Source organism: Chionomys nivalis, chromosome X, assembly GCF_950005125.1.
Source record: "Chionomys nivalis chromosome X, mChiNiv1.1, whole genome shotgun sequence".
NCBI lineage: Eukaryota > Metazoa > Chordata > Mammalia > Rodentia > Cricetidae > Chionomys > Chionomys nivalis.
Window position 1 is genome coordinate 95,692,601 of NC_080112.1, and position 26,237 is coordinate 95,718,837.

The following is a 26,237-nucleotide window of genomic DNA, read 5'->3' on the forward strand; positions in this document are numbered from 1 at the left end:
TGATGCTTTACCTGGCCCAAAGTGGCAGGACTAAATGATTATGCAATGAAATCTCAAATCCATAAACCGTAATAAAATTTTCCTCCTTTAAGTTTTATCAAGTCCTTTGTAACAGTGGCAAAACCAAACCAATCAAACAAAAACATATCAACAACAGTGAAACCCAGTTTCAAAAAAAAAAATCAGTGAAACTAGTGTAAAATTAGAGTATATGAATATATTAAAATTCTGAGACCCGTTATTTGAGTTTTCTTTTGATCTGAGAGAAAGTCAGAAGACTGTGAAGATAGGCCTCATTTAGACAAGTATTTGTTTAACTTACTCCATATAAGAGCCAAAATTCTCACGGTTTTGTAACAGGCCCAGAATAATTCTCAAATTTAGGCAAGAACAGACCAATACATGTAAACACATCAACCACAAATATACACAAATGTATAGGCAGATAGATGATAGATTTGAGAGAAAAATTAGGGTACAAAATGTAAGCAGATAGTGGATTTTTCAGTTAATTTAATTAATGGAGAAAATTTTCCATAATTGGGAATATTTCAGATAATCTTTACAATAGTTTATATTCAAGACATTTTTGAGACAGGGTCTCACATTGTAGCCCAGGCTTGTCTGAAACCCACTATGTAGCCAGGCTGGCTTCAGATACTCAGTGACCCTCTTGCCTCCACCTTCAAGTTCTGAGATTACAGGCATGAGCCAGCAGCATACCACGTCCAAGCACAAATGTTAGGATACTAATACAGTTCAGCCCTTCTTCATCTGAGAGCACACTGTGTTGGTATTTCTAACAGCAAGCTATAGGGAGATCTGGTGCATATTTCTACCTAGGGAACTAATTTGAGAATCAAAGTCCCAGACTCCAGTGGTAGGAGTGAAAAGGGCTGGTCGCTAGGATCGTTCCGCTTGCAATCTGCTCATGCTGTCTGAAAGGCGGGACCCAGACAATGAAACCAGGTACAGATCATCTAGCTAGACTGTTGTGCAAAGCAATCTTGAAAAACTGGTACAACATGGTTCATTGCTCCAGCCGTATCTAACAATACATCAATCACTAATATAAAGGACACTTTGAGGGCCATATTCCTAGAGTTGGCTAATGTCCAATCATGGTTAACTTGATTCAAGGAGTAAGCTACTAGTTCTGCTCTGTTACCTCTTACTTACAATCTAGTCACATTGCCTTTGATCAAAATCTTTTTACAAAAAAACATTGTGTAGTACCTATTAGAAAAGTATTTATGTGCAAATACTTCATTTGGGATTTACTATAATAAATTTTAAGTTTTTATATATGTTGTTATATCCATATCATGTTATGATATAAGCATATAATTACATTAAGTAGTATTCAGTTGATATTTATAGATTCAATTATTATATATAGCATAATATTAATATTAGCATAGTGTAGCATTTGTATATTTTCAATATATACAACAAATACACACAGAGTCTGTAAGGACAACAAATACATCTAGTAGGTGCAGAAGCCAACAAGAGACAGAAAGAAGCCCAAGGAGACAATTCAACCATCAATAAGACCATCACAAATATACTTTATTGCTTAACCAGTTTCATTATCCATTTACTCCTTGATCTATGGCTACCTGAACTTTGTAATACCCTTGTTCAGAGTGACTTAACACAGTAAGAAATTATGTAACTTTAATTCTTTTTCAGAGAAGTCACTATCCACTGGTATTATGTCTTGAGGAAGTTTTAGTTGACTCTCCCACTATATTTGACTACTGTATAATCTGCTTACACAAAATGTTGACTCTTACCAACAATACCTGTATGATACCATATTACTGTATGAGTATTTTATTATGTGTGTATGTGTGGAGACCAGAGGTTAACAACAGGTATCTTTCTTCTTATTTTTGTTTGTTCTTTTTAAATAGTTTTATCATTTTCCAATTCTTTTTTCCTCCCTCCAATGTCTTCCTTGTATCCCAACCCACTCCCCCTTAATTTCATGGCCATTTTCTTTTGTTATTATTACATATATATGCCTAAATATATAAATACAACTGCTCGGTTCTGTTAGTGTGACTTATATGCATATGATTTCAGGGATGGCACTTGGTATTGGACAAACAATTAGGGTGCTCATCTCTGGGGAAGGCTATTTCTCCTGCTCTCAGTATTTCCTAACTCTTTGTCTAGGGGTAGAAGTCTATGAAATTTTCCCCTTCCATGTTAGCATGTCTAGTGTTGCTCATCTTATTTTTTTGAGACAAAGTCACTCACTGACCTAGAGCTCACAAATTTGGCTAGATTGTCTGGCCAGTAAAGCTTGGCTCCTCCTGTTTCTTCCCCCTCCCCTCAGCACTGGGATTACAGTCAAGCCCTGGCATACTTGGCTCTTTTTATGAGTACTGGGGGTCTAATTCAGGTCTTAACGTTTGTGAAACAAGCAGTTTATCAATGGAGACATATCCCCAGACTTTAAATGTGTGCTTGTGTGTGCGCGTTAGATTGAAGCCATAAACACATGTTAGAGAAGTGCCCTACCACTAAGCAACATTCTCAGAACTCATATCGTCATGATACAGTTTGGTTTAGTTAACAAATAAACCAGGAGGTGGCACAGAATTTCTAGTGCTATGGAGAAAGTAGGCTCCATGTTAGTTCGGACAAAGGGCATCATCTATCTTAATTCACATTACTTCATAGTTACAGGTTCCCATTAACTATTGTACAGCATGGTTAACTCCCTCCATTACAGAGTACATGGCTATCATTAAAATTATTTCTATCCTCATACCTAGTCTTATTTTTATTACTACATATGACCTGTAAAGTTTAATGGGTTTTATTGTCACATACTTTTCTTCTCAAAATAATCACTTCTTAGCTATTGCTTATTAATTAAATTTGTTATTTGGCTATTTCATATATGTGTATAGTATATTCTGATTACCCTTTCCCCACACCCTCCCTTATCTCCTCTCAAATCTGTCAACCCTCTTTCCCACATTCATGTCTTTTTGTCTTGTTTTGTGAACCAGTGAGTTTAACCATGGATATCTGTATGGCTGTTGGTTTGGAATTCTCCACTGGAGCATACCCGGTAGGCTTATCACTGGGTATGCAATTGAAGACAACGACTCTCCACTCCTCCATATCTATCAATAGCCAACCACAGTTCATCAGGGTTGGGAAGGGCCGGTCTTGTGCATGCTCAAGACAAGAAGCTGTAATTGCCGTGAGGTCATTCCTGCCATGATTGTATGAGACCTAGCAGATGGCTTTTCACAGTCCTTCCTATCTTGTGGCTCTTATCCTCTTTCTGCTCCTCTTCTGTCATGTTTCCTCAACTTATCAACTGCTCTAATTTGTGTGAATATTTTATCAAGGCTCATTACATGCTACAGGGATTCCATTTTTCTCTTGCTCTTGAAATGATTCCTTCCTATCTATTTTAATTACTACATCTTAGTCTTCTTAAAATCACTGTTCATTAAGGGAAAATGTACAAGGCTGACACCAATAGCATACTAATGTGGAAAGGGGAATGCCTGTGAAGCCTCAATCCTACACAAACAACTAAGGGATGCTGAGAGTTGGGGAAAGTCGTCTCCAGGGAACTGGGTATCCAATATCAAATGTTCAGGCCTGGAAATATACATAATAATAACATTATATGGACTGGTAGGTTGTACTTATGTGTTTAAGTATATATATATATGTGTGTGTGTGTGTGTGTGTGTACATATGTAACAACAATTAAAGAGGCCATGAATTTGAAGAAGAGAAAGGGGAACTACATGGGAGGATTTGGTGAAGGAAAATGATGTAATTAATTATAATCTTGAAAATTATCTTTTAAAAACATAAGCATAAATCCAGCTTTTCTTGCTATACCTATTCTAGTTCCTAACTTACCAAGTACCCTCATTTGTTTCATTTGACAGTATTTAATCCAATGTAAGCTGTCACTGAGTATCAACTGCCTTAGGTAATGTCAGCATACATACCCTATACCTCCCTCCAAATGTTGGGTACTGTATTCTATAGTGTTACAGTGGTCATTGCCACGAGTAGTTTAGTATTTAATGTAATTGTGTCATGACATTTTTCATAGTCTTCTTTATTATTTATTAATGTTTCAAGTAGAAACAAATCCTATTTGCTATGCTTGGTATGTTATTTTCATTCGTAACTCACTGGTGTTTTTCATGGTGTTTAGAAGTTTCCCACTCACAGAACCAGGATAATGTGTGGTCTTAAACATCTTCTTGACCATATAAATAAATTACACCCGAGGGCTCACCTGAGTAATTATCCAAACTTATACCATCATCAATTTGTGTAATATTTAGTAATATGATTCATAATCTTCAGAAGGAAGATATCTCTAGATACATAATCTTCCCTAGTATTCTTTTGTTTTGGTTTTTAGTGACAGGGTCTCACTCTGGAAAACTCACTATATAGCAGGGCTGGCTTTGAACTCACAGAGATCCACCTGTTTCTGCTGGAATTAAAGGCATTGGCCACCATGCTCAGCCTTCGCTAATATTCTAATAGAGGGGAAGTTCCATAATATAGCTTCATCAACATTTCTACCAGGACAAAGCAGAAAACATGACAAATGTCAAGCTAAAGTTGTAAACATCCACATGAAGTGTTTTGTAAACAAGTCTGAACGTATGAAAACCAAATATATAGGTAACATTGCAGCACTCGAATCTTTATAAGCAAAAGTGACTATTGCTCATATAGTTAATCCTTTTATCCTCACAGGAGAAAGGGAATAAAATCCAATAATCAGTAAAAGCGGATTTTCCGAAAGCCTTCTGTAACAGATGAGAAGCTTTAATGCTGTTCTTGAGAAATTATTCTACAGAGGTTAACTTTCATAAAATATATTATAATCTCTGAAAATGGCTTAAATGAAAGATGGGATTAGGCTTAAATGTGCAATGAAGTTTGTGCAACACCAGGCAAAAGTTCTTTACAAACCCTTTGCTCCCGCCTCCGGAATTGTAATTGTGAATAATTTATTTCTGTTGTTTAAAAGCCAGGAATAAACCTTATTACTTGGTAAAGGGGTTTATAGATTTATCGTAGCAATTAAAATACAGAAACACAGATTCTACCTTGGACACACACAAACCACTCTCACGGTTGTGACTACAACCTTTGAATAGTTAATCATACGTGATAGCATTTTTCTCAATCTCAGAGATAAAAAACTGCATGATAATCAAATGTCAAATATTAACACAGTGTGAATTTACTGAGTGACCTGGGATAGGAATGCTAAACATCCTTCTGATCATAGCTAGTAACATGCTGAACCTGCCACCATTGTGATAAGATCCTTCACTAAAGAGGACAGACGTCAATTCATCCTAAACATTCCAATAATCACAATGTATTACTATATAATGGCACCTAATTTTGATATAGGTTTTACAATAAAATTTAAACTTGTCATCTATTGTGAATCAAGAAATCTGTTGCTTCCAGTCCTAAATACACTGAGGTCTTCTTTGCTTTTTGGAGAATTAGTACCTGAAGTGGCCAGAACTTCATTGCCTTTGAGGAACTTCTCCGATTATATAAAAACCTTTTTTTTTGTGTGTGTGTGTGCTTCTACCACAAGATCACCTGAGAGCATTAAGTACCAACTGGACATCATAGAGAAGTGGCACGACACTTTGCGGTTACAGAAACCTTGAAGGGAAGGGTAAATAATGATGGTGGCACGGAGCAGGGAAGGAGAAGGAATGGAAGTAGCTAAATAATTATAATCTGGGTGTATACGGATCATAAAACCATTATCATTTGTTCTTGAAGGCTATGTGGGAAATGTTGGGGGAAAGAATAGCTCAATAGTTTCTGGCCTAGGGACAATAGAAATTCCATTGAAAATGGGTGCAATACTGCCTTGTGCTAGTGTTGGTTAGAAAGAACCAGCGGAAAGGGAGACGTGGCTAAAAGATAGAAAGAACAAAGCTGGAGTGATAGCCTTGAGCATACAAAAGACAGAAGGAGCCTGTATGCCAGGGAATGTTGGCTGCTGCCGAAAACACCTGTAGAAACAGAAGGCAGGGAAGGGGAGCAGGATCTAAACACAGACAGGGAGCAATGTAGAGCTACTCTTTGGATTGCTTCCATTTTCTTGGCAGAATCAGATATAATCAGACAGTGAGGTTGAAGGATGTGTTGGGGACCTAAGTTGCAAAACTTACAAACAAGGAATGCAAGAAAGGTCTACTCTGCACAGGCTTCAAGTGTATGGATTTAGCAAACCCTGGACTGAAAATATTCAGAATAAAAAGACTGCATTTCTCCTGGATATGTGAAGGCTGTTTTTCTGAGAGTCATTCTCTATAGTATAGAACATAGCATAAGACTTATTTGCATAGCATAAACATTGTATCAGTTATTATAAGTAATGTAGACATGATTTCAGGTATATGTATATGCATAAGTCATATGCAAACACTGTAGTATTTTACATAAGAGATTTGTGCACCCATGGATTTAAGTATACAACAGGAGACCCTAAAACCAAACCTGATGGATGCCAAAAAGATAACTCTATAAAAAAGATAGGGAAGGCCCAAGAGAACTGAAGATAGGTGTGCAAGGATGGCCACAGAATCTAAGCTGATTAGCTAGAGAAGTGAGGCTATGGAAGGGGTGAAGACGGTTTAAAGGTGACAGAATCGGGGATAAATAATCATAGATACTTTTGTTCTAAAAGTCATTGGGTGTTTAGTTATATCATTTCCACACTAAAGCATCGATGTCAAAACATACTAAAAATTATGGACATGCAGTCCGTTTGGAGTTTTAGCACTGTATCATGAACAATTAGATTTTTAAAACCTTCCTTGGGCTGGTAAAAGGGCTTAAGAAGTAAAGGTACTTGCATCTAATCCCAACATGAATTAAATTTCTGGAACTCACATGTTGGAAGGAGAGTACAGACTTTGGGAAATTGTCCTCTGTCCTCCATATGCATACGAATGCCATGAGCTTCCCTCGCCCACATGCACAATAAATAGCTGTAATAAAACCTACATTGTTGTGGAATTCAGCATTTTTTCTTTTAGCTCCACTCCCACATTCTCTCCCCCCCCCCCCCTCTCTCTCTCTCTCTCTCACACACACACACACACACACACACACACACACGCAAGCACGCACTCACGCACGCACACACGCACATATTTACCTTCAGGCAGTTACAACAGTTATATTGATTTTGTGAAGAATTCTTCATCTGAACTTCATAATTTCTCTTTTTTCTTTGAGTATGAAATGTTTTTATAGTTTAAAAAACAGTTCATTTAAAGCAACATATGTATTTACAGTCACTTACAAATAAATGTTGGCTGTGCTCCTTTAGGTGTTAAAAGACTTAATCAATCAGGATTAGTTTCTTTGACAACTGACAGAGATGATGGAAGTTGATATATTTTTAGAACGACTAGATTTCATCAAACATATGCATAGACCTTGTCTAGTAATTATATTAATAAACATGAAACCAAAATATAATTGAAACAGTAATGGCATTTTTAAATTGGGAAAAGGGATCTTTACAAACCTGCTTCCTGCTTTGAGCTCTTGCATTCCGTAATCTTCGAGCAGAATAAAAGATAAAGTAGCCCACAGTTGCTGCCGTAATAATAAAAAAGGACACGGAAACAAAGAAAATCGAATAATGATTCACCCATGGGCCATGTTTTTTTCCTACTTCGATGACCATGGTTACTTGTATGCCTCTTTGAATAGACTGCAGAATTTTTGTTCCTTTTAGATTGCCAATCATGATCGCAACAATGTCTCCTGCACCTGTAAAAGGAAATGAATTCAGTTTTAGTTTGAGATCCTTAATATAAAAATCCAATTTTAACGGATGATTTAAAACATTTAAGATGAGACATAATGATACAAAAAGATGTACTATAATTCAATTAACATTATTAAGTGCCTACTACATATTCAAAAGTCATAAGGGTTATAACCATGTGCAAGATTTAGTTATGGATCTATGGAGCTCATAGTTTAAAGGAAAACATCACACACAAAATTACCAATAATTCAACAGCATTACCTCTGGGGCCTAGTTTGCTTTTTTTTTTTTTTTTTTAGATAAGGTTTCACTCTGATTCCCAGGCAAGCCTGGAACTCAGGTCCTCCTGTCTCAGCCTCCTGAGTAGGTAGAAATACAGACCTGAGAAAGCACTCCAACATGCAAATTTCATGAAGGCTTTCTTAATAACAAATAGTCCACTGGCTTGTAGACGATAGAACTTACCTCCTAAGGAATATTAAAATACTTAGATGCATTCTTTTTAACTTGTAAAGAGGCAGATTATCATATGTACCTGATACTAATATATACAAAGACGTATATAACAAGATAGGGATCTGAGACAAATAATGTACATAAAATGTTTTAGAGCCGATATACATATTAATGATGGGCTATTTCCATAGACCTTCAAAGAGAATATCAACTTTGCACAAGCTACTTGGGAAGGAGAAGTAAAGCTGCGAAAGGAGGATATGCAGCAAGAGAGGACAATGGGTAGGCCATTACAAAGTTCATTATATACACGTATAAAATGGTGTAAGGAAATAATATTCAGTCCCAATGAATGCACTATGAAGCAAAGTAAAGAAGAAAAGAATAACAGTAGAAAAGGAAAACAGAAAGAAAGCAGGCAAGAGGCAGGCAGGCAGAGAGACAGACAGATATTTTGTTCCAAGAGCTCTGAGTTTTCACACACAGACCTGTTCAGGTTTGCAAGGACTACAACACAGACAAGGGATAGAAGTATTTGTTTCTATTCAGCACCAGCCAAGGACAAACCTGAACTTAGACACAATTGTTACTAAAGATTTCACATCTGTAACAACCTCCTTTCTTCTCCCAAACACATTTGGCTAGAAAAGCAAAATAAACCTCATCTTTCTGAATGTTCTAAGAATGACTTATTGTTCAAGCCATTCCAAGGTTTATCAAGGTTTATAATCCTCCTAGCTTTTATGACCCAAGATGCACGATCTGAAGCAGAAGAAGGGTTCTTTGAGTGCTCATGTATTGCCAACCAGAGAATCCTCCTATTGATACTAGCTAGGTTAAGGTACTACTCAGGGTTAATAATCAAACTCCAGCCTGGGATAAACAACCTCCTACAAATAAGACTCTAAAAGACCTTTAGACTAGAAAAACAAATACTAAAATAATATTGTCCCTTTCAATGATTATGAGTAAAAAAATCTTCACTGGTGGCATATATATATATATATATATATATATATATATATATATATATATAGTGGATTTTTTTTAAAACCCAAACAATCCTTGAAATTTAAAGCTCCTCCTAGCAAAAGACTGCAAAGGATTGCCACATAGAAATACGTCACAGCACACTGGGTAGGATCTTTTCCTAATGTCTGCAAAAGGTATCACTACAGATCCCTTCACGGCTTTATTTTATGCATATGAGCGCTTCCATGACTACCTTTATGTACACAATGTGCCTGCAGTGCAGAGGAGGCTGTCAGATCCACTGGTACTGGAGTTCCAGAGAGTTACAAAGCACTATGTATGTGTCTGGGAACGAAGTCTGGGTCCTCTGGAAAAGCTACAGGTGCTCTTAACTGCTAAACCGCCTCTCCAGTCCAGCACTCCAGAGAGCCGAAGCTCCAAGAGAACTGTTTACATATGAGAGTTAAACTCTTACGACTCCCACTGACTAATGTGTCACCACTCAGTCCAAGAGTCTATTTGCATGGAGGGAAATCTCAAAAGATACCGGAAGTGAAGGGAGTAGAAAATGTAGAGAGCATTTTCTGTATCTTCGTCTAAAACAAACATAGGACCCAGATTTCCCATATGGGTTTAAGAATTGGTAACTTAGCAGGAAATCTGCTTAGGTTTTTTTGTTTGTTTTGGTATTTACCTTTGCTTAGATTCTAACTGTGAAATGAAACACAGACTTCTTTGTCTTTTTCCTTTTGCCAACTCTTAGGAAAACATCTGGCTGTAAAGTTTTTATCAGTTACATAATGTGATCTTGTAACGTGCATAATATTTAACAGCACAGATAATTTGAAAAGTCAAGTCTGGAATATATTGCCCTTTGAAAGATTTCTTTTTACAGCATAGATGAGGCCTTCTAATAAGTTTCTGAGCAGTGGAAATAGATTTTTCTCTTAGAAGCTACAGACTCAGTACCAGAAGTGGCTACTCAGACTAGCCACTGTATTTAAGAATATTATATTTAAAAACACAGTCAAGAATGTACATTCTGTATACAACAGGAACAAGATTGTGTTTCTATCCCCACAATTCATATTCACACATACTTTATATAGTCTAATGGTGAAATCGACTGAATTACACTTCCAATAATATAAAAGACATTTCTCTTTTTGTAGTGTGTGTGCGTGTGTGTTTATGTTGGGTATATGTAGGCGGAGGCTGGGCTCAAGGTAAAATTGTCTTTCTCTGTTTCTTTCCCTCTTCCCCCTTATTCTCTGAGACAAGTCCTCCCACTGAACCTAGAACTTGCCAATTGAGTTAGGTGGGCTAGCCAGCAAGCAAGGATCCTCCTGTCTCTGCTTCTCCAGTGCTAGGATTGCAAATCAAGAACTTTACCAACTAAGTCTTCTCCCCAGCCCCATAAATGTTTCTTTTTTAAATATACCCTAGGCATTATTATATCTCTTTCCCCCCCCAGTGCCTTGCGTCTTTCTGAAAACGACTCCCTGTCCAGAGGGTTCCAAATCGCAGTAATGGCACCACAACTCTTCAGGTCACACGCTTTAGTAGCAGCGGCGTCCTCTCTAACACTCTAGTGCTCAACTATCAGATCAGCCATGTACCTCTTACTTTCTTGTTGTCTCCTATTATCAGAACACGTTTTCAAACTCACGCTGCTTTCATAATTCCTTGTCGTGTTTCCATAACCTAACTGGTTTCCCTATTTCCAGGATCCTTAATGTTTACTTCACCAAGAGTCCTTCAAGTCCAGTAACTTTAAAGATAGCCCCTTAAAATTTCATCAGAATGTATCCTACTCTTTGGTTTTCTGGCATGTGTTGGTATGTCCAGCTCAACCATTTTTACTTACTTTCTACTACTCAAGTCTTACTCCTTGGTGTAGGGTGTAAAACCTCATATGACATGGTCTCAATTGAGTCGTCTAGTTTGGTGTATCTCCCTTACATCCCCGCATCATGCACACTCAGATTCAACCACATGGGACCATTTGTTGTCATTCACTTTTCATTAACCCTATTTTTTTCTGTCCTCTCACCCTCAAGTTCCCTGCATGCATTCTGATCACTGCTCCCTTATCCATTTGCCTATGTATCTATCCCTCAAGATCCAGTTTTCCCTACATAGTTTTCCCGAGGGAAAGCAAATGTTCCATCATGTTTTTGCAATATTTATTTGATGTGCGTATGTGTGTGTGTTCATGTGTACGTGTGTGTGAGCACACTCACATGAGTGGAGGTCAAAGGAAAACCGTGGGATTCTGTTCTTTCCTTCCCCAAAGTGGTTCCCGGGCATAGCACTCAGGTTATCTGGCCTGACAGCAAGTGTTTTTACAACCCTCTAAGTCATCTCACCAGCTCCCGTCACTTGAATTTTAACTTCTATCTAGTTCTTCATTTTTCCTGAAGAGTCAGTCGGAACACCTAACTCCCTCTCTAAACTAAGAATCTTTTTTATTTCGGAGTGGAAAGAGTCTTTTAATTCACGATAGCAATGGTTTTAGTTATGGGATGGTCAGGAAGTCACATGCTTCCCACTAGTAAAATTTACTGGAAAACTTGCTTTACACAAATAATAAATTTTAGCCATGCTTATGTAAGTAACATTTAATCTTTGTGTTTTATATGTATACACTGTATGTGCACATACGTTAATCTGTCAATACAAGTGCACACATGCTGTGACATACTGTGGACATCAAAGGACAACCTGGGGTATCAATCTTCACCTTCCACCTTGATCGAGATGGGGCCCCTTGCTGCTTTTCTCCACTGCATATTCCAAGCTAGGCGGCCTTGGAGCTTCAGGGATTCACCTGTCTCTTTCTGTATTTCCCTACAGGAGAGTTGGGATTACAGATGCTCGCACTACTACTCTGTACGGCTTTACCTGGATCCTGGAGATTTGAACTCAGGTCTTCACACTTACACGGCACGTGTTCTATTCATGAGTCATCTTGTTAACCTTCTAGTAGCAGACATATCACATTTAACATAGTCAAATATGCTTAGCTAAGTCCTTATTTCAAAAAACCTGCCTGGTACATACAGCCATAGAATCAGCTTTGTGTTCCATAAAGGAACGGAAAATACTTTTCAGCACAGAATTAGAATATTTTTAGAAACAATCTGTACGCGGTGTTTTACTTCTGTAAAATGTACATATTAAACACTGATTAAATATGTTCCAGTGGGGCAGCAAGATGACTCGGCTAATAACACTTGCTACTGACGTCTGACCATCTGAGTCAGGACCCGGTTCCCCTGTAAAGATGGAAGAATGGAGCCAAATGCACAATGTTGGTCTCTGGTTCCCATACCCATGTTGTGGCATGTGTGTGCTCATTTCACTAAAAATAAATTAAGTGGAAGAACTATCCAGAAACAATTAGGTTTATTCCATTAGATATTTAACACATAATTTTTGCTCTAGTGGACTATGTGAAGCAAATGAATAAATAATCTGCTCTATCTCTGTAATATTAAAAACATTTCATCTTTAGTCGTATTTCCTTCTTATTCCACAGACAAAAGTGTATGCATATTTAATAGTGTCCTATTTTCATAACAAGATATACTAATCATGATTTGTTATTGACAGTGGATTATCTTTGTAAACCATTATTTAATATAACAGAAATATTATCTGTCTCTAGGCTGTTATTAATTTGTACTTAAATCATATATTGTTGAAACTGAAATAGATCTCATGGATCAGCCTAGTTCATTAAAAAATATAACACTGGACAATTTTCCTTGAGGGAGGAAGGTTCTTGTTGCTCACAGAATCAGCTCTCCTCTGCAACTGATGCTTCTCCACCGCTGTTGGCTGAGAAGAGACAATTGAGCTTGGGTCTACAGAAAGAGTAAAATAGGCTTCCGGAGAGCACTTGGGGGCTTCAGTGCAAGAACCCTGCAGCGTTCATATTTGTTGGTCAGTGACACTTGGTTTAGTTTCTGAATTTTACCTATACTCTGGATAGATAAGGTTACCAGATAAGGTTATCTATAAACTAGGGTCTTAACATGTGCCTTATGAGGTAGGCATTGCCACTGTCCCAGTTATAAATAAAACTAAAAAAAAAAGTTTAAAAAAAATAAATAAAACTGAATTCGGAGCAAGGAGAGAGAAGAAGACAAGACAGTTTGGTTTAAGTGCTGTTCTTTTGCTCTTCTCTATTAGTTTGCTATTTTTAATGAAATTTGAATGAGATTTGACTTTAAAAACAAAAACAAAAGAGAGACAATCCAGGGGTATGGCGGGAAATTTTAAAAACTGGTTCTCAGGATTGGAAGAAGCCGGAATTGGTAGTATAGTTGAATTTCATGGTTCAGCTCTTCCAACTGTGGCCATATGACAAATTACTCAGTCGTCAAGCTCTAGCCCACTAGTAGGCATTACGATGAGAATGTATGTGTAAGTAGTACATAACCCAACTTAACTGGTATCAAACTTAGTTTGATCAATTTTTTCACTTAGTCATAGCTACCTGTAAAGCCAGTCAGTTACTGTTGGGGCTGGGGATATAGTTTAGCTTGTACAGCGCTTGCCTTATAAGGACAAGTCCAAATTTGATTTGGAGAGGCCACACTTCACACACACAAGTACAAAAGTCAATAAACATGGATATACAATTCCAAGTTAAATTTGTTTTCTACTCATTACTCTATTGAAAACCTCAAAATAAGTTGGTTGACTCTAGAACTCTGAAGAATAGATTCATTTTAGTGGAACAAAGTCAAAATAAAGCAAGCCAAAACTAGCTCTGCGTTTCAGGGATGAGAATTAAAGGCAAGGCCTCCTGAATGAGACTGTGGATGATAGGCAAGCACTTTACCACTAAGCCACACCCCAAGGATCTAAAGAAAGCCTTTTATGACTGCTGGGTGTGTGTGAGTTTCTGCTGCTAAAGCAAACCCTCCAGAGCTTTGTTTTCCTTTAAGCTTCCCCATGACCTTCCACTGCTGCACGTGACCATTATCACCGCTTCAGTTGATGCTAATTTTTTCTGCTTTCCAAATGAGGTTTTGTGACCTTTTACAGGAGCCTCCGTTTTCTTTTCTTTCTTTTCTGTTGTGCTGAGAACTGAGCCCAAGGCCTCATGCATAACGGGCGAATGTTCTAGCATTGAACTATAATCTCAGTTTTCTAAGTGATCTTTCTAAAGGTTCACAAAACAGTCACTGTGTAAACTGAGGCACTTATGATACTGCAGTATATATGTGGTCATATTCACAAACTATTGCAAACATTTACTATTCCTAAATTAGACAGACACTGGGGGATAGACACTGAAAGGCTAGGAGAACCCTCTTTTTTGCTTATTGCAAAATGTACATGTGTGTGCCCACATACATGTGCGTGCTACACCCTGTGGGAGCTGTCTTTCTCCTTCTGCCACACAGGGTCTACAGAATGAACTCTGTTGTCATATTTTCATGGCAAGCACCTTTACCCACTGAGACACTTGCAGGCCCTTAACTCCTTTTTGAAACAAACAAACAAACAAACAAAAAAAGGAGTCTCATGTAGCCTAGACTTGGCTTCAAACTCACTATGGAGCAGAGACTGACCATGAACTGCTGATCCTCCCATTTTAACCTCCAGAGTCCTGGGATTACAAGTGTGACCCACTGGGCCTTGTGGTGTCTTCATTTTTAACAAGATCTGGAAAATGTAGTGGATGTGAATTTTCAAAGGGACAGTTAAAAAGATGGCCTTTTGCCTTTTATGGAGATTGCTTACTGCCACTCTAGATCCTGGGATTCCACAACACTTCTTCGAAGCTTGTAAAACTGATCTCTGAGGACTGGAGTTCAAAGCCTTATTTACTGTAACCCCACAGCCTAGTACATAACTACAACACAGCCCGCTTTCTTGGGAACAGTAATAATAAAACAAGATATAAGAACTCTTTTTTATTAATTAGTTGTATATGTAGTGGTGGTAGCAGATGCCTACAGAGGCCAAAAGAGTATCAGATTCCCCAGGGAGTTGGAGCTAAAGGTAGTTGTGAACCACCCAACATGCATGCTGAGAGCCAAACGTAGGTCTTCTAGAAGAGCAAGTGCCCATAACCACCGAACCATCTCTCTAGCTCCTGCAACAACTCTTACCACTATGACTGAATATCATCCAATTAAAATATTAATCACAACGATCTCTAGCCTACGTACTATTGAGGGCATTTCTTTTATTTTTAGTGTTCACATTGCACACAAATTAGATACAGGTTCATGGTGACAGCTGATATTATAATTCAGGTATTATGATATTATAATTCAGCTATTATGATTCAGGTCTAATCTTATTTACTTGTAAGCACAAACTCATTAAGCAAGTATTCTTACTAAGTCCTGACATAGTAAGTTCTGTGTTTCTGAATCTTTTTACTCACCTTGATACTAATATGTCAAAATATAAAATAAGTTTAAAAATTTGTTTAACGTATGAAATATTATAAGCATAGTGACAGCATATTTACAGGACCTTGGCATTACAACACAAAACATGAGGAGATGAGTCAAAACTGCACTCTTTTAATATTAGGGAAGAAGAAGTATTCACCAAGAGTAAATCACAAATAAGACGGGCACTAAAGTTCAAAGCAGATGATGTTAAACTAATCTCAGTGCTGTTCAGGCATCCTGACCCTGCAATGGTGTCAGCACTTGGGAATCCACTGCTTTCTAGAATGGATGAAGTCTACTTGTGAGGGGTTCCCATACAGTTAGGCAGTCGAGAAAGACAAGTAGCTCAGTCAGGAATACCAGAGTTTATAAGAATGGAAATCTAAAGCGTACCTTCATAAGGCCAAAAATACATAACTCTGGATAGTGTAGAAAGTTGCTCTACTTCCACGAACTCTCAGATATTTCAACTGTAGGTTTCGAGGGCCCTATTACATCAGAGAACTTGGGAATGGATCCATTTTGATATCATACAAAATTGTCTCTGGCAGATGGAGTCTTCAGAAAGCAGCATATTAAAAATAGTAGGAAAATAGAAGCACTCTGTAGAAAAGGTCACAGATGAATAATTTGTGCAAGACCTATCACATTTACAAGTAACAATTCATATAGCTGTTTTGAAAACATCTAGTCCTGTCTTAACTCGTTCTGGTTTCTACTAGTGGTTATGTTTAGCATATCATCAAGAACCCAAGAACTAGATTCACAATTCTCCAATTTTCTGGTCTTAGACACATTTACATGTTTTAAAGTTATTGATGACTTCAAAGAATCTTTGCTTATTTAGATTATTTCTAGTGACATTTACAAAATTAGAAGTAAATACCAAAGAATTTATCATTCATTTGAAGTCACCATAGATACATAACGTAATTTTATTAAAATATTATTTCTTCAAAATATAGTAAGAAAGAGTGGTTTTATTTATCATTTAAGCAAACCTCTTTAATGCCTGACTTATTGCAAGGGAATTTATGGCAGCTGGAAATTCATATGTGCTTTTGCATTAGAACAATTGTGATATTTTAGTGGAGGTATATGAAGGTAAAATTTTACTTACAGAAAAGATGCAACTAGAGAAGTAAGTGTTGCTTTAATAGTATTTTCAGATATTTGTATATACTGCACTTCAATACTACACCCAAACTGAATTCTTAATTAGATATAAGGCATAATTCGGAACCATATCAAAACACACACACACACACAGTTAAATCGAAATTCATTGGCTTGCCTTGTATATTTAATGGATCTTTCATTTATCCACATCCCGTGTGTGTGAGTGTGTGTGAATGTGTGTGTGTTCCTGTGGGAGGCTCCTGTATAGGTATGTCCATGTTTGTGGGTCCATGAAGATCAGAAGTCAACTTTAGGTGTCATTCTCCAGATGTCATCCACTCTGTTTTTTCAGATAAGGTCTGCACAAGTCCCAGGTACTGGTATTGCAAATGTGCAGAACTGTACCCAGCTTTGTCGCCTGGGCCCCGAGACATCATCTATCCACTTTAATATTGTGCACTGATCATCTGCAAAGTCTTGGTTCACTGGATTACACAGATATAAGTGATACCTCATTTCAAGACTATACAACATTTTAAAAAGTAAATCACGTGCTAATATCAACCCTGATATTATCAGAAAAGTCCAAATACCAGGAAGGTATCAACTTATCAAGTTCAAGTGGTGGGTATATTTTTAAAATTCCAATTTTGCCAGAAAACTTAAAATTATATCATTGGCAGAAAAGACTGTCAGTGGTTTTCCTTGACAGGCTCAGTTTTCATTTTTGAGAGGTCTTCCAAATATTTAGCTCTGAAGCGCTCCTGTTTGTCAGTAGGTTGTCAAGTTAAAGGAGCTCTCCGAAGAGAAGAGCTAGTTCAGCTGACAGCTCTATCCCACTCGTATGCTTCCTTCCAACACAATACTGCATCGGATCGCAAGCTGCCTCATGCCTGCTTCACATCTCCTCACACAGAAACGCAGCGCGTTTCAGAATGCAGAAATGGAAGTGGCGTAGAGAAGAGATTTAACCAGATTAGCTATTTTATCTATTTGCCGGGGTACTCTTTTTTAAACTGACCTTCAGTTTTTATTTTTAATCTTTATATGTTATTGTTATTAATGTTTAATGTTATTTAATTAATTTAACAATTAATGTTATTAATATTTTTATTGACTGTTTGAGATTTCATGCAGTATACTCCGATCATATCCACTCCTCTCCTCCAACTCTACCCAAGTCCATCCCTACCTCCCTACCCACCCAACTTCATGTTCTCTCTCTTAAAAAAAAATAACCATCAAGTCCAATTTGTGTTGTACAAATACTGCTGGGTGGGGGGCCTGCCTTGGAGCTTGGTACTAGCAGGGCTCATGCCCTTAAAGGGAACTGGCTCACCCTCTTTCAGAAGCTATCAAATGCCCATAGTTCCTCAGCTAGGAGTGGGGCACTTCATGCCCACTTTCCCCTTCCATGTTGTCATTTGTCTGGCTTTAGCCTACAAGGGTCTTGTGCATTCTGCCAGAACAGCTGTGAGTTCAGATGTGAAACTGACTTCCCTGCTGTGTTCAGAAAACACTGTTTCCTTGTCGTCATCCACTACCACCTCTGGCTTACAATCTTCCTTCCTTCTCTTCCGCAATGATGACTAAGCCTTGTATATAGAGAGATATAATATAGATTCCCTATATAGAGCTGAGCACACAGTCTTAGGGACATTCTTATGCGACACTGACATTTTCTTTTTCCTATATGTGCACAGGAGTGTGATCAGTAGCATTTAGTGCTTCAGTCTTAATTTGTTGCTAGCAGATAGGTCGACTGTGATGGCATGCGCCTTTAGTCCCAGCACACGGAGGCAGAGGCAGGTTGGACTGTGTGAACACAGGGCCAGTCTGGTCTACATAGTGAGTTCCAGGACAGCCAGGGTTATACGTTAAGACCGTGTCTCAAAAAAATGATGCTAGCCGGGCGGTGGTGGCGCACGCCTTTAATCCCAGCACTTGGGAGGCAGAGGCAGGCGGATCTCTGTGAGTTTGAGGCCAGCCTGGTCTAGAAGAGCTAGCTCCAGGACAGGAACCAAAAGCTACAGAGAAACCCTGTCTCGAAAAACCAAAAAAAAAAAAAAAAAAAAATGATGCTAGCAGTTTTCCCCACTACTGCTTTTACACCATTTGTATAAACATGAGCACAGGGAATGAGGTAAATAATGTCTAAGTGCTATTATGAAAATAGTCTTGACTTCTTAGACCATTGAGAAATTATCAGGGACCAACAATAGTCCTCTGACAACATCCGAAGAGGTTTGGGGGGTAAATGATCCTCAAAGTTCAATGCGCATGAGACTTAACTGGGAGTCTTCTTAAGCTCCATTTGCAGTCAGAACATAGGGGTGGGATGTGGAAATCTGCTGAGTTCACCATGGTCTATTTTGCAGTATGTGGTCTACAGGTAATTCTTTGAGAAACACTACATTAGAATTTGATTAGAGCTTAACTGATATTAAGGTTAAATAATTTCAAGACAGCACTGCAGTCACTTTGTCTAGAGAAATATCAGTTGTTTGTCAAGTATAGAAAAAAAACCCTGCCAAGAGAATCATTTTTAAAAGCATGCAGCAGACTTCATACAGAGATGTTTGAAAATCGGCCCCATCAGAAATGACCCCATTCCTTTCCCATTACAGCAATCTCTCGCCATTGTCACTGAGACCATCTAAATCACCAGGAATAAATTCCTAACTACTAGCCAAGCCAATAGTCTATTTCTTTGGGTTTTTTCTCTTTTTCTCTTTGTGGCTTCAAGAAACACTTCTATATTCCTATTATTCTTTTAGTGAAAGGTTCTTTGAAAAGCTCCATTTCACATACAGAAAGAGGTTTAATGTCTTTTAAGAAGATCCTGGCACATCTGGGTTAGAAGTCTAATTTGAGCCATATAGTGTGTAGTTCTCTTGAAGTTATGTGCCTTACTTCACACCAAGCAATGAACTTCTTCAGGTTGGTGACTATGTCTTCCATCACTGTATCTATGACATCTAGTGAAGTGGCCATAACATATGCCCAATAAATACTGGTTAACTAGAATTTTAAGAGCATAATACCCTCTTGTTCACAGTGTTAATTTCTGACATTTCAATTACCCATATTCCAAAACTATTATACAGAAAATCCCAGAAATAAAAATATAATAATCTTTAGTTTTATTATATTGCTATAATTATTCTAGTTCATTACTATTTATGGCTGCTAATCCTTATTCTACTTATAAATTGAAGTTTATCATAGGTATGTATGGAAAGGAAGGAAAATACATTATATAGATAAAATATATATATGACACATGGTTCAATAGTATTTATGGTTTCAAACTTTAGTGGAACATCTTGGGCTATTGTGAGCTATATTTAGTGATCCTTCGAATCTTGATTTAATCTGAAAACTAAATTCATTCTTTAAAGATAATCACTGTTGTTTGCCCAGCAGTGGTGGCGCACGCCTTTAATCCCACCACTTGGTAGGGAGGCAGATCTCTGTGAGTTCGAGGCCAGCCTGGTCTACAAGAGCTAGCTCCAGGAAGGCACCAAAGCTACAGAGAAATCTGGTCTCAAAAAACAAAAACAAAAATAAATAAATAAATAAATGAAAAAGATAATCAGTGTTGAACATTCTAAGATATGTCTCTTTCTCACATACAAAGATGTCATATCTAGACAGGGTAGGCCCACCTTCAGAAAGCACATGAGATATATATTGATATAAAGCTAAAGATTAAAGATTATCCTACTCGGTCTACCCACTGAGGCAGAGTGCCTGTTCTAATGGGAGCTCACCAAATCCAGCTGGACTGGGACTGAACAAGCATGTGATCAAACCCCCCTGAATGTGGCTGACAAATGGGGCAGACTGGGAAGCCATTGATAAAGGCACTGGGACCTGTTTCTACTGCATGTACTGGCTTTTTGGGACCCTAGTCTATTTGGATGCACACCTTCCAGGTCTGGATGTAACCGGGGGTGGGGGGGGGGAGGGGGGGGAAGGGCGCCTTGGACTTCCCACAGGGCAGGATTCCCTGCTCTCTCTTAAGGAGGGAGGGGGAGGGAGGAGGGTGAGTGGGGAAGCAGGAGGGGAATGGGAGGAGGGGAAAAATGTAAATTTCTGAATGGAAAAATTAAAAAAAAAAGATTATCCTACCCTGTATATATATACCTTGTGTATATAGAGTACATAGTATGTATAGGGTACACAGTGCTGACTCAGCTAAAATGACCATACGGATAGGCTTGCTCCACTGAAGACATTAATCCCTCTCCAGCCTAGAGCTTGGGTACATATCAGCTTCAGAATTACATTTAAGCACTGGGGCACAGGGCATTTGGTTCCTAAGGTCAGAATACGGTCATCTGGTTCACTAGAAAACTGGCGGTTTTCATAGTTAGGATATTGTTCAGAGAGCAGAAAAAGAAAACCCTTGAAGCAGTTCTACAACCTTAAATTGCCAAAAAAAAAAAAGATGTACTATTGCAAGATTCTACAGAATACAGTTTATTCAATTAATAATACATTCTGCAATTGTATTGAAATTTGTGTTGACATTTTTTTTCTTTCTTTTTTTTTTTTTTGGTTTTTCGAGACAGGGTTTCTCTGTGGTTTTGGATTCTGTCCTGGAACTAGCTCTTGTAGACCAGGCTGGTCTCGAACTCACAGAAATCCGCCTGCCTCTGCCTCCCGAGTGCTGGGATTAAAGGCGTGCGCCACCACTGCCCGGCTTGTGTTGACATTTTCTATTGCCATAATTCGACTGTGTGGTGAAACTAAATTCATCATTTACTGTTGCTACTGATTTCCAGAGGAATGTTAGTAAACTATAATATCAATGTATCCGATCCCTTTGAATAATAAATTTCGCAATATCCAAAGCTGTTCAGAATCTGATGGGAGCAGTTGATGGCGCAGGGTCAAACAACTAACAGGACCCGGGAGTGACAGTTTGCTGAGCATTAATAAAAAGGTAATGAGAGGCCGGGCGGTGGTGGCGCATGCCTTTAATCCCATCACTTGGGAGGCAGAGGCAGGCGGATCTCTGGGAGTTCGAGACCAGCCTGGTCTACAAGAGCTAGTTCCAGGACAGGCTCCAAAACCACAGAGAAACCCTGTCTCAAAAAACCAAAAAAAACCGTAATGAGATGGAAGTCACAAGGATTTCAGAGAAAGGAAACCCATGCATGTAGACATTTGCTATTTTTGGTTTCTTGTTGATCAGATTTGTTTTCCTACATTATGAAGCCTTAGGAAGGAGAATTCCACTGACTAAATTGCTACTGTATCCATGTGCAAAACACATGGGTGCAGAATATAGCCATAGTCTAGGCCTGGAAGCTGACCCTTCAGCTGGAACAGAGCCTCCAGCACTTGCTACTTTACTCTCAGTCTTTTAGGTCAAATGGAACTAACATAAGGACATGTAGAAGAAAGATGGGTTTTGTAGCTTACACGGTGCCCAACTCTAGACATTAGGCGCTGTTATTGTTATGTAGACCTGAAATTCCTACCTAAGCTGGGATTTGCAAGCTAGACTATGTCGTTTAGATTTGCCCTGCTGTGGCAAAATACCTTAAACAACTTTCAAAAAGCAAAGGTCCATTTTGGGCTAAAAGTTTCAAAGGGTTCAGTCCATAATCATGTAAGCTGGGTACTGGGTTCAGTTGCTTTGGACATGTGGCAAGGCAGAACACTATCATGGCGAGTATGTGGCAGAACAAAATTACTTACCACATAATGACCATGAAAAAAAAAAGAGTAGTCAGTAGGGACAAGTTCCCAATACTCCTTTCAGGGACCCAATCCTTTTATTTCATTAGGCTCATGTCTAGAAGATGTACCACCTCCCAGTAGTGGCACAGGCTGGAGACCAATTCTTTAACACACGCTCCCTTGGGAGACATTTGAGATCAAAAGTGTAACATTGACTAACTGTTACCAATGAGGAAAAATTCAATACAGCCTGAAATTGTGAACTCCATGGAAAGGAACAACGACATTTCAATTTACGTCTATGCATTACTTGATCAAACCTCTAGTCCTGCCACATCCAACACACAGGAGGTTCAAACTTTTGCTGGTTTTGGAACCTCTTTTGCATGCTCTTCAGTAATAGTTTGACACAGGGAGATTTGATTGCAAGTTGCATTATCATTATACTTTGGAAAAGTATTATATTGAGAGGTAAAGCCTTCATTTTGACTTGGACACAAGAACTCAAAGGTATAAAACTTATATGTTCAGAAACAACACATAAAATTGAAGTTGAACCAAATTTTCCTGGCACATTAGAGGCTCTGAGAAATGTTACTGTGAAGTGCATTTCTAGTCTCCAAGCCTGGGCTATTAGGCAAAAGAAAAATTAAGTTTTCCTTTTAATGTATTAAAATGTGCACCTAATTCTTTATATTTACCCATCATAATTAACCTATAATGAAGACATAATTATTACTCTCCACTCCACATGGGTAGAAATCAAGTTTTAAAGAGATTAATTTGGCAAAGCTCGCAAAACTATTACAGGAGATAAATGAACTGGGAATCATATCAAAATCCATCTGATTCCTAAATCCCTTCCCTTTACTTCTGTGCCAGAAAAGGGGCCATGAATATCTCTGGCCCTCCGGGGTGTAATCTCTTAATATTAAGGTTTTGTTCTTACTTTAAAAATGGAAACACCAGGTCTGCGTGGCGACCTAGATGCCCTTCAATGGAAAAATGGATAAGTAAGTATGGAATATATACATATTAGAGTACTACTCAGCAGTAAAAAACAATGACTTCTTGGATTTTGCATGCAAATAGACGGAAATAGAAAACACTATCCTGAGTGAGGTAAGCCAGACCCAAAAAGAGGAACATGGGATGTACTCACTCATATTTGGTTTCTAGCCATAAATAAAGGACATTGAGCCTATAATTCGTGATCCTAGAGAAGCTAAATAAGAAGGTGAACCCAAAGAAAAACATATAGGCATCCTCCTGAATATTAACCTTCATCAGGCGATGAAAGGAGACAAAGACAGAGACCCACATAGGAGCACCGGACTGAAATCCCAAGGTCCAAATGAGGAGCAGAAGGAGAGAGAGCTCGAGCAAGGAACTCAGGACCGCGAGGGGTGCATCCACACACTGAGACAATGGAGATGTTCTATCGGGAACTCACCAAGGCCAGCTGGACTGGGTCTGAAAAAGCATGGGATAAAACCGGACTCGCTGAACATAGTGGACAATGAGGACTACTGAGAACTCAAGAACAATGGCACTGGGTTTTGATCCTACTGCACGTACTGGCTTTGTGGGAGCCTAGGCAGTTTGGATGCTCACCTTACTAGACCGGGATGTAGGTGGGTGGTCCTTGGACTTCCCACAGGGCAGGGAACCCTGATTGCTCTTAGGGCTGACGAGGGAGGGGGACTTGATTGGGGGAGGGGGAGGGAAATGGGAGGCGGTGGCGGGGAGGAGGCAGAAATCTTTAATAAATAGATAAATTAATTTTAAAAAATGGAAACGCATAGAAGAAATGGAAGGCATGACAGTTGTTCTTATATCTCACTTTGGTTTTGTTTGGTAAGTTTTTCATTTTCTTCCTATTCTTTTTGTCTTGCTTTGATTTCTTATTGTACTGGAGATAAAACCCAGAGACTTGCATATGATAGGCAAATGTGCTACCAGTGAGTTGTCCCTAGTTGTCATTGTTTCATGCTGAGACAGGATCTTGCCATGTAGCCCAGGCTGACATCAAACTCCTAAGTACTAGGACAAGAGAAATTTGACACAATGCCTGGACTCATTTCTTCATTATGAAATTTTCATATAATTTCTTAGAAACTACCCAGAAAAAAATAACAGTATTAGTGTTGCTGCTCTTTTCTTCTTTTTGGATGTAAAACAATAACGTATTTCAAAGTATGATACTGAACAACTAAAATAGCCAATGGAAAAGTACTGTTTCAAACAAAAAAAACTTAGCAAAAGTTCAAGAGAACTAACATTCTTCAATTTTTCACTATGTGTTCAGTACTTTATTTATAGAATCAGGGAGAATAGGAATTACTACGTCCTTCATGAACAAGATAACTGAGGTTCAGATTGCCAAAATGCTCATATTACATATTTACTCATGGGTAAAGCAGTAATTCATGCCAAGCAATCAGACTCAAGGACATCTGTTCTTGCATTGTAATATATTATCTTTCATTTTCAAATGGAACACATTCACCCTTTGTACCATTGATTGAAATACAAAATAGAGCAATCACATAGCTTTCCTTACTACCAAAGGCTATTTGTTGGCCTTTCCTTACATTATTTAAGGTTAAGTCAATTCCCATATCTTGTTAGCAAGTTTAACCAACAAGCACCAGCCAAATGGAAGAAATGAAAATGCAGTGCTTTGAGGGTACTCTTGAAGTATTCCATCCAGGTGGAAAGCTTGTTAAGACTTGAGGAGCAAGTGACACTCAAAAGTCTCAGGCAATAAACAACTTACAAGTTTCAGAAAATTCCTGAAACTTAACAAGATTCAAAAGCACTTCCCCCCCACACCCCTCAAAGTTTCTGAGAAAAGTTGAAGGAAGAAATAGAATATGAATACAATATACTATATAAAAAATAATGAAAAATGCACTGTGGGGAGGATCTGGGAGAAGACGAGGGAGGGGAAACCAATATTAAAATATACTACATGAAAAATGTAGTGGCATTTCATTTGTATTTCAATAAATAAAGCTTGCCTGAGGATCAGAAAAAAAAAGAGCCAGGCACTGGCTCTTACCTCAATCTCAACCTAAAAATGGTGATCCTACCTCCAAGAAACCTCAGAATGAGACTGTGTCTGAGAACTGTATCCTCCCGTTTTATATTCCTCTCTAGAGTTGGTATTAAAGGCATGTACCACCACTGCCCGGTTCCTATGGCAAATGAGTGTGGCTACTGGGATTAAAGGTGTGTGTCACCACTGCCTGGTCTGTAAAGCTGACCAGTGGGGCTATTTTACTCGCTGATCTTCAGGCAAGTTTTATTTATTAAAATACAAATGAAATGCCACCACAGAAAAATTTTAAATTTGAATCAAGCAAAGTTTTAAAAATGCAAATTAAAAAGCCCCTGTGCAAGGTTATATAAGCACTAACTACTGTTGGAGAAGAGTCTCCTGATGGCTGGTCTGGCTGCACAGAGTTCTAAGGATGTAGCTGTCATGAGTTGTAACCCATCCTTTCAGTGATATAGCTGCTCTGAGCCATCTATCCTCCTGTGAGCAATCCAATAAATTTACTAGTTCACTAGGCTATATTTGGGTGGAAATGTTTCTTTAGTCAACACCTTCTCTCAGATGAGTAGATGCTTGCTCATATCTTCCCAGGAAAAGACAAACCACAGAGGATTAGAGCAATGAGGTGACAGGGTTAATCTTTACACTGGCCAGTTCTGATATCTCTTGCCAT

General features: G+C 38.4%; 1 protein-coding gene across 2 annotated transcripts in view; it reads right to left on the minus strand.

The window, feature by feature from the left end:
* The window catches only part of Rnf128 (ring finger protein 128), a 107,222-nt gene that overhangs the window by 24,158 nt on the left and 56,827 nt on the right, over positions 1-26,237 (minus strand). For both annotated transcript variants that reach the window (XM_057760576.1, XM_057760574.1), the window contains exon 2: positions 7,589-7,836. In XM_057760576.1, coding sequence (XP_057616559.1) covers positions 7,589-7,836 — 248 coding nt within the window. The remainder of the gene's footprint in view (positions 1-7,588; positions 7,837-26,237) is intronic.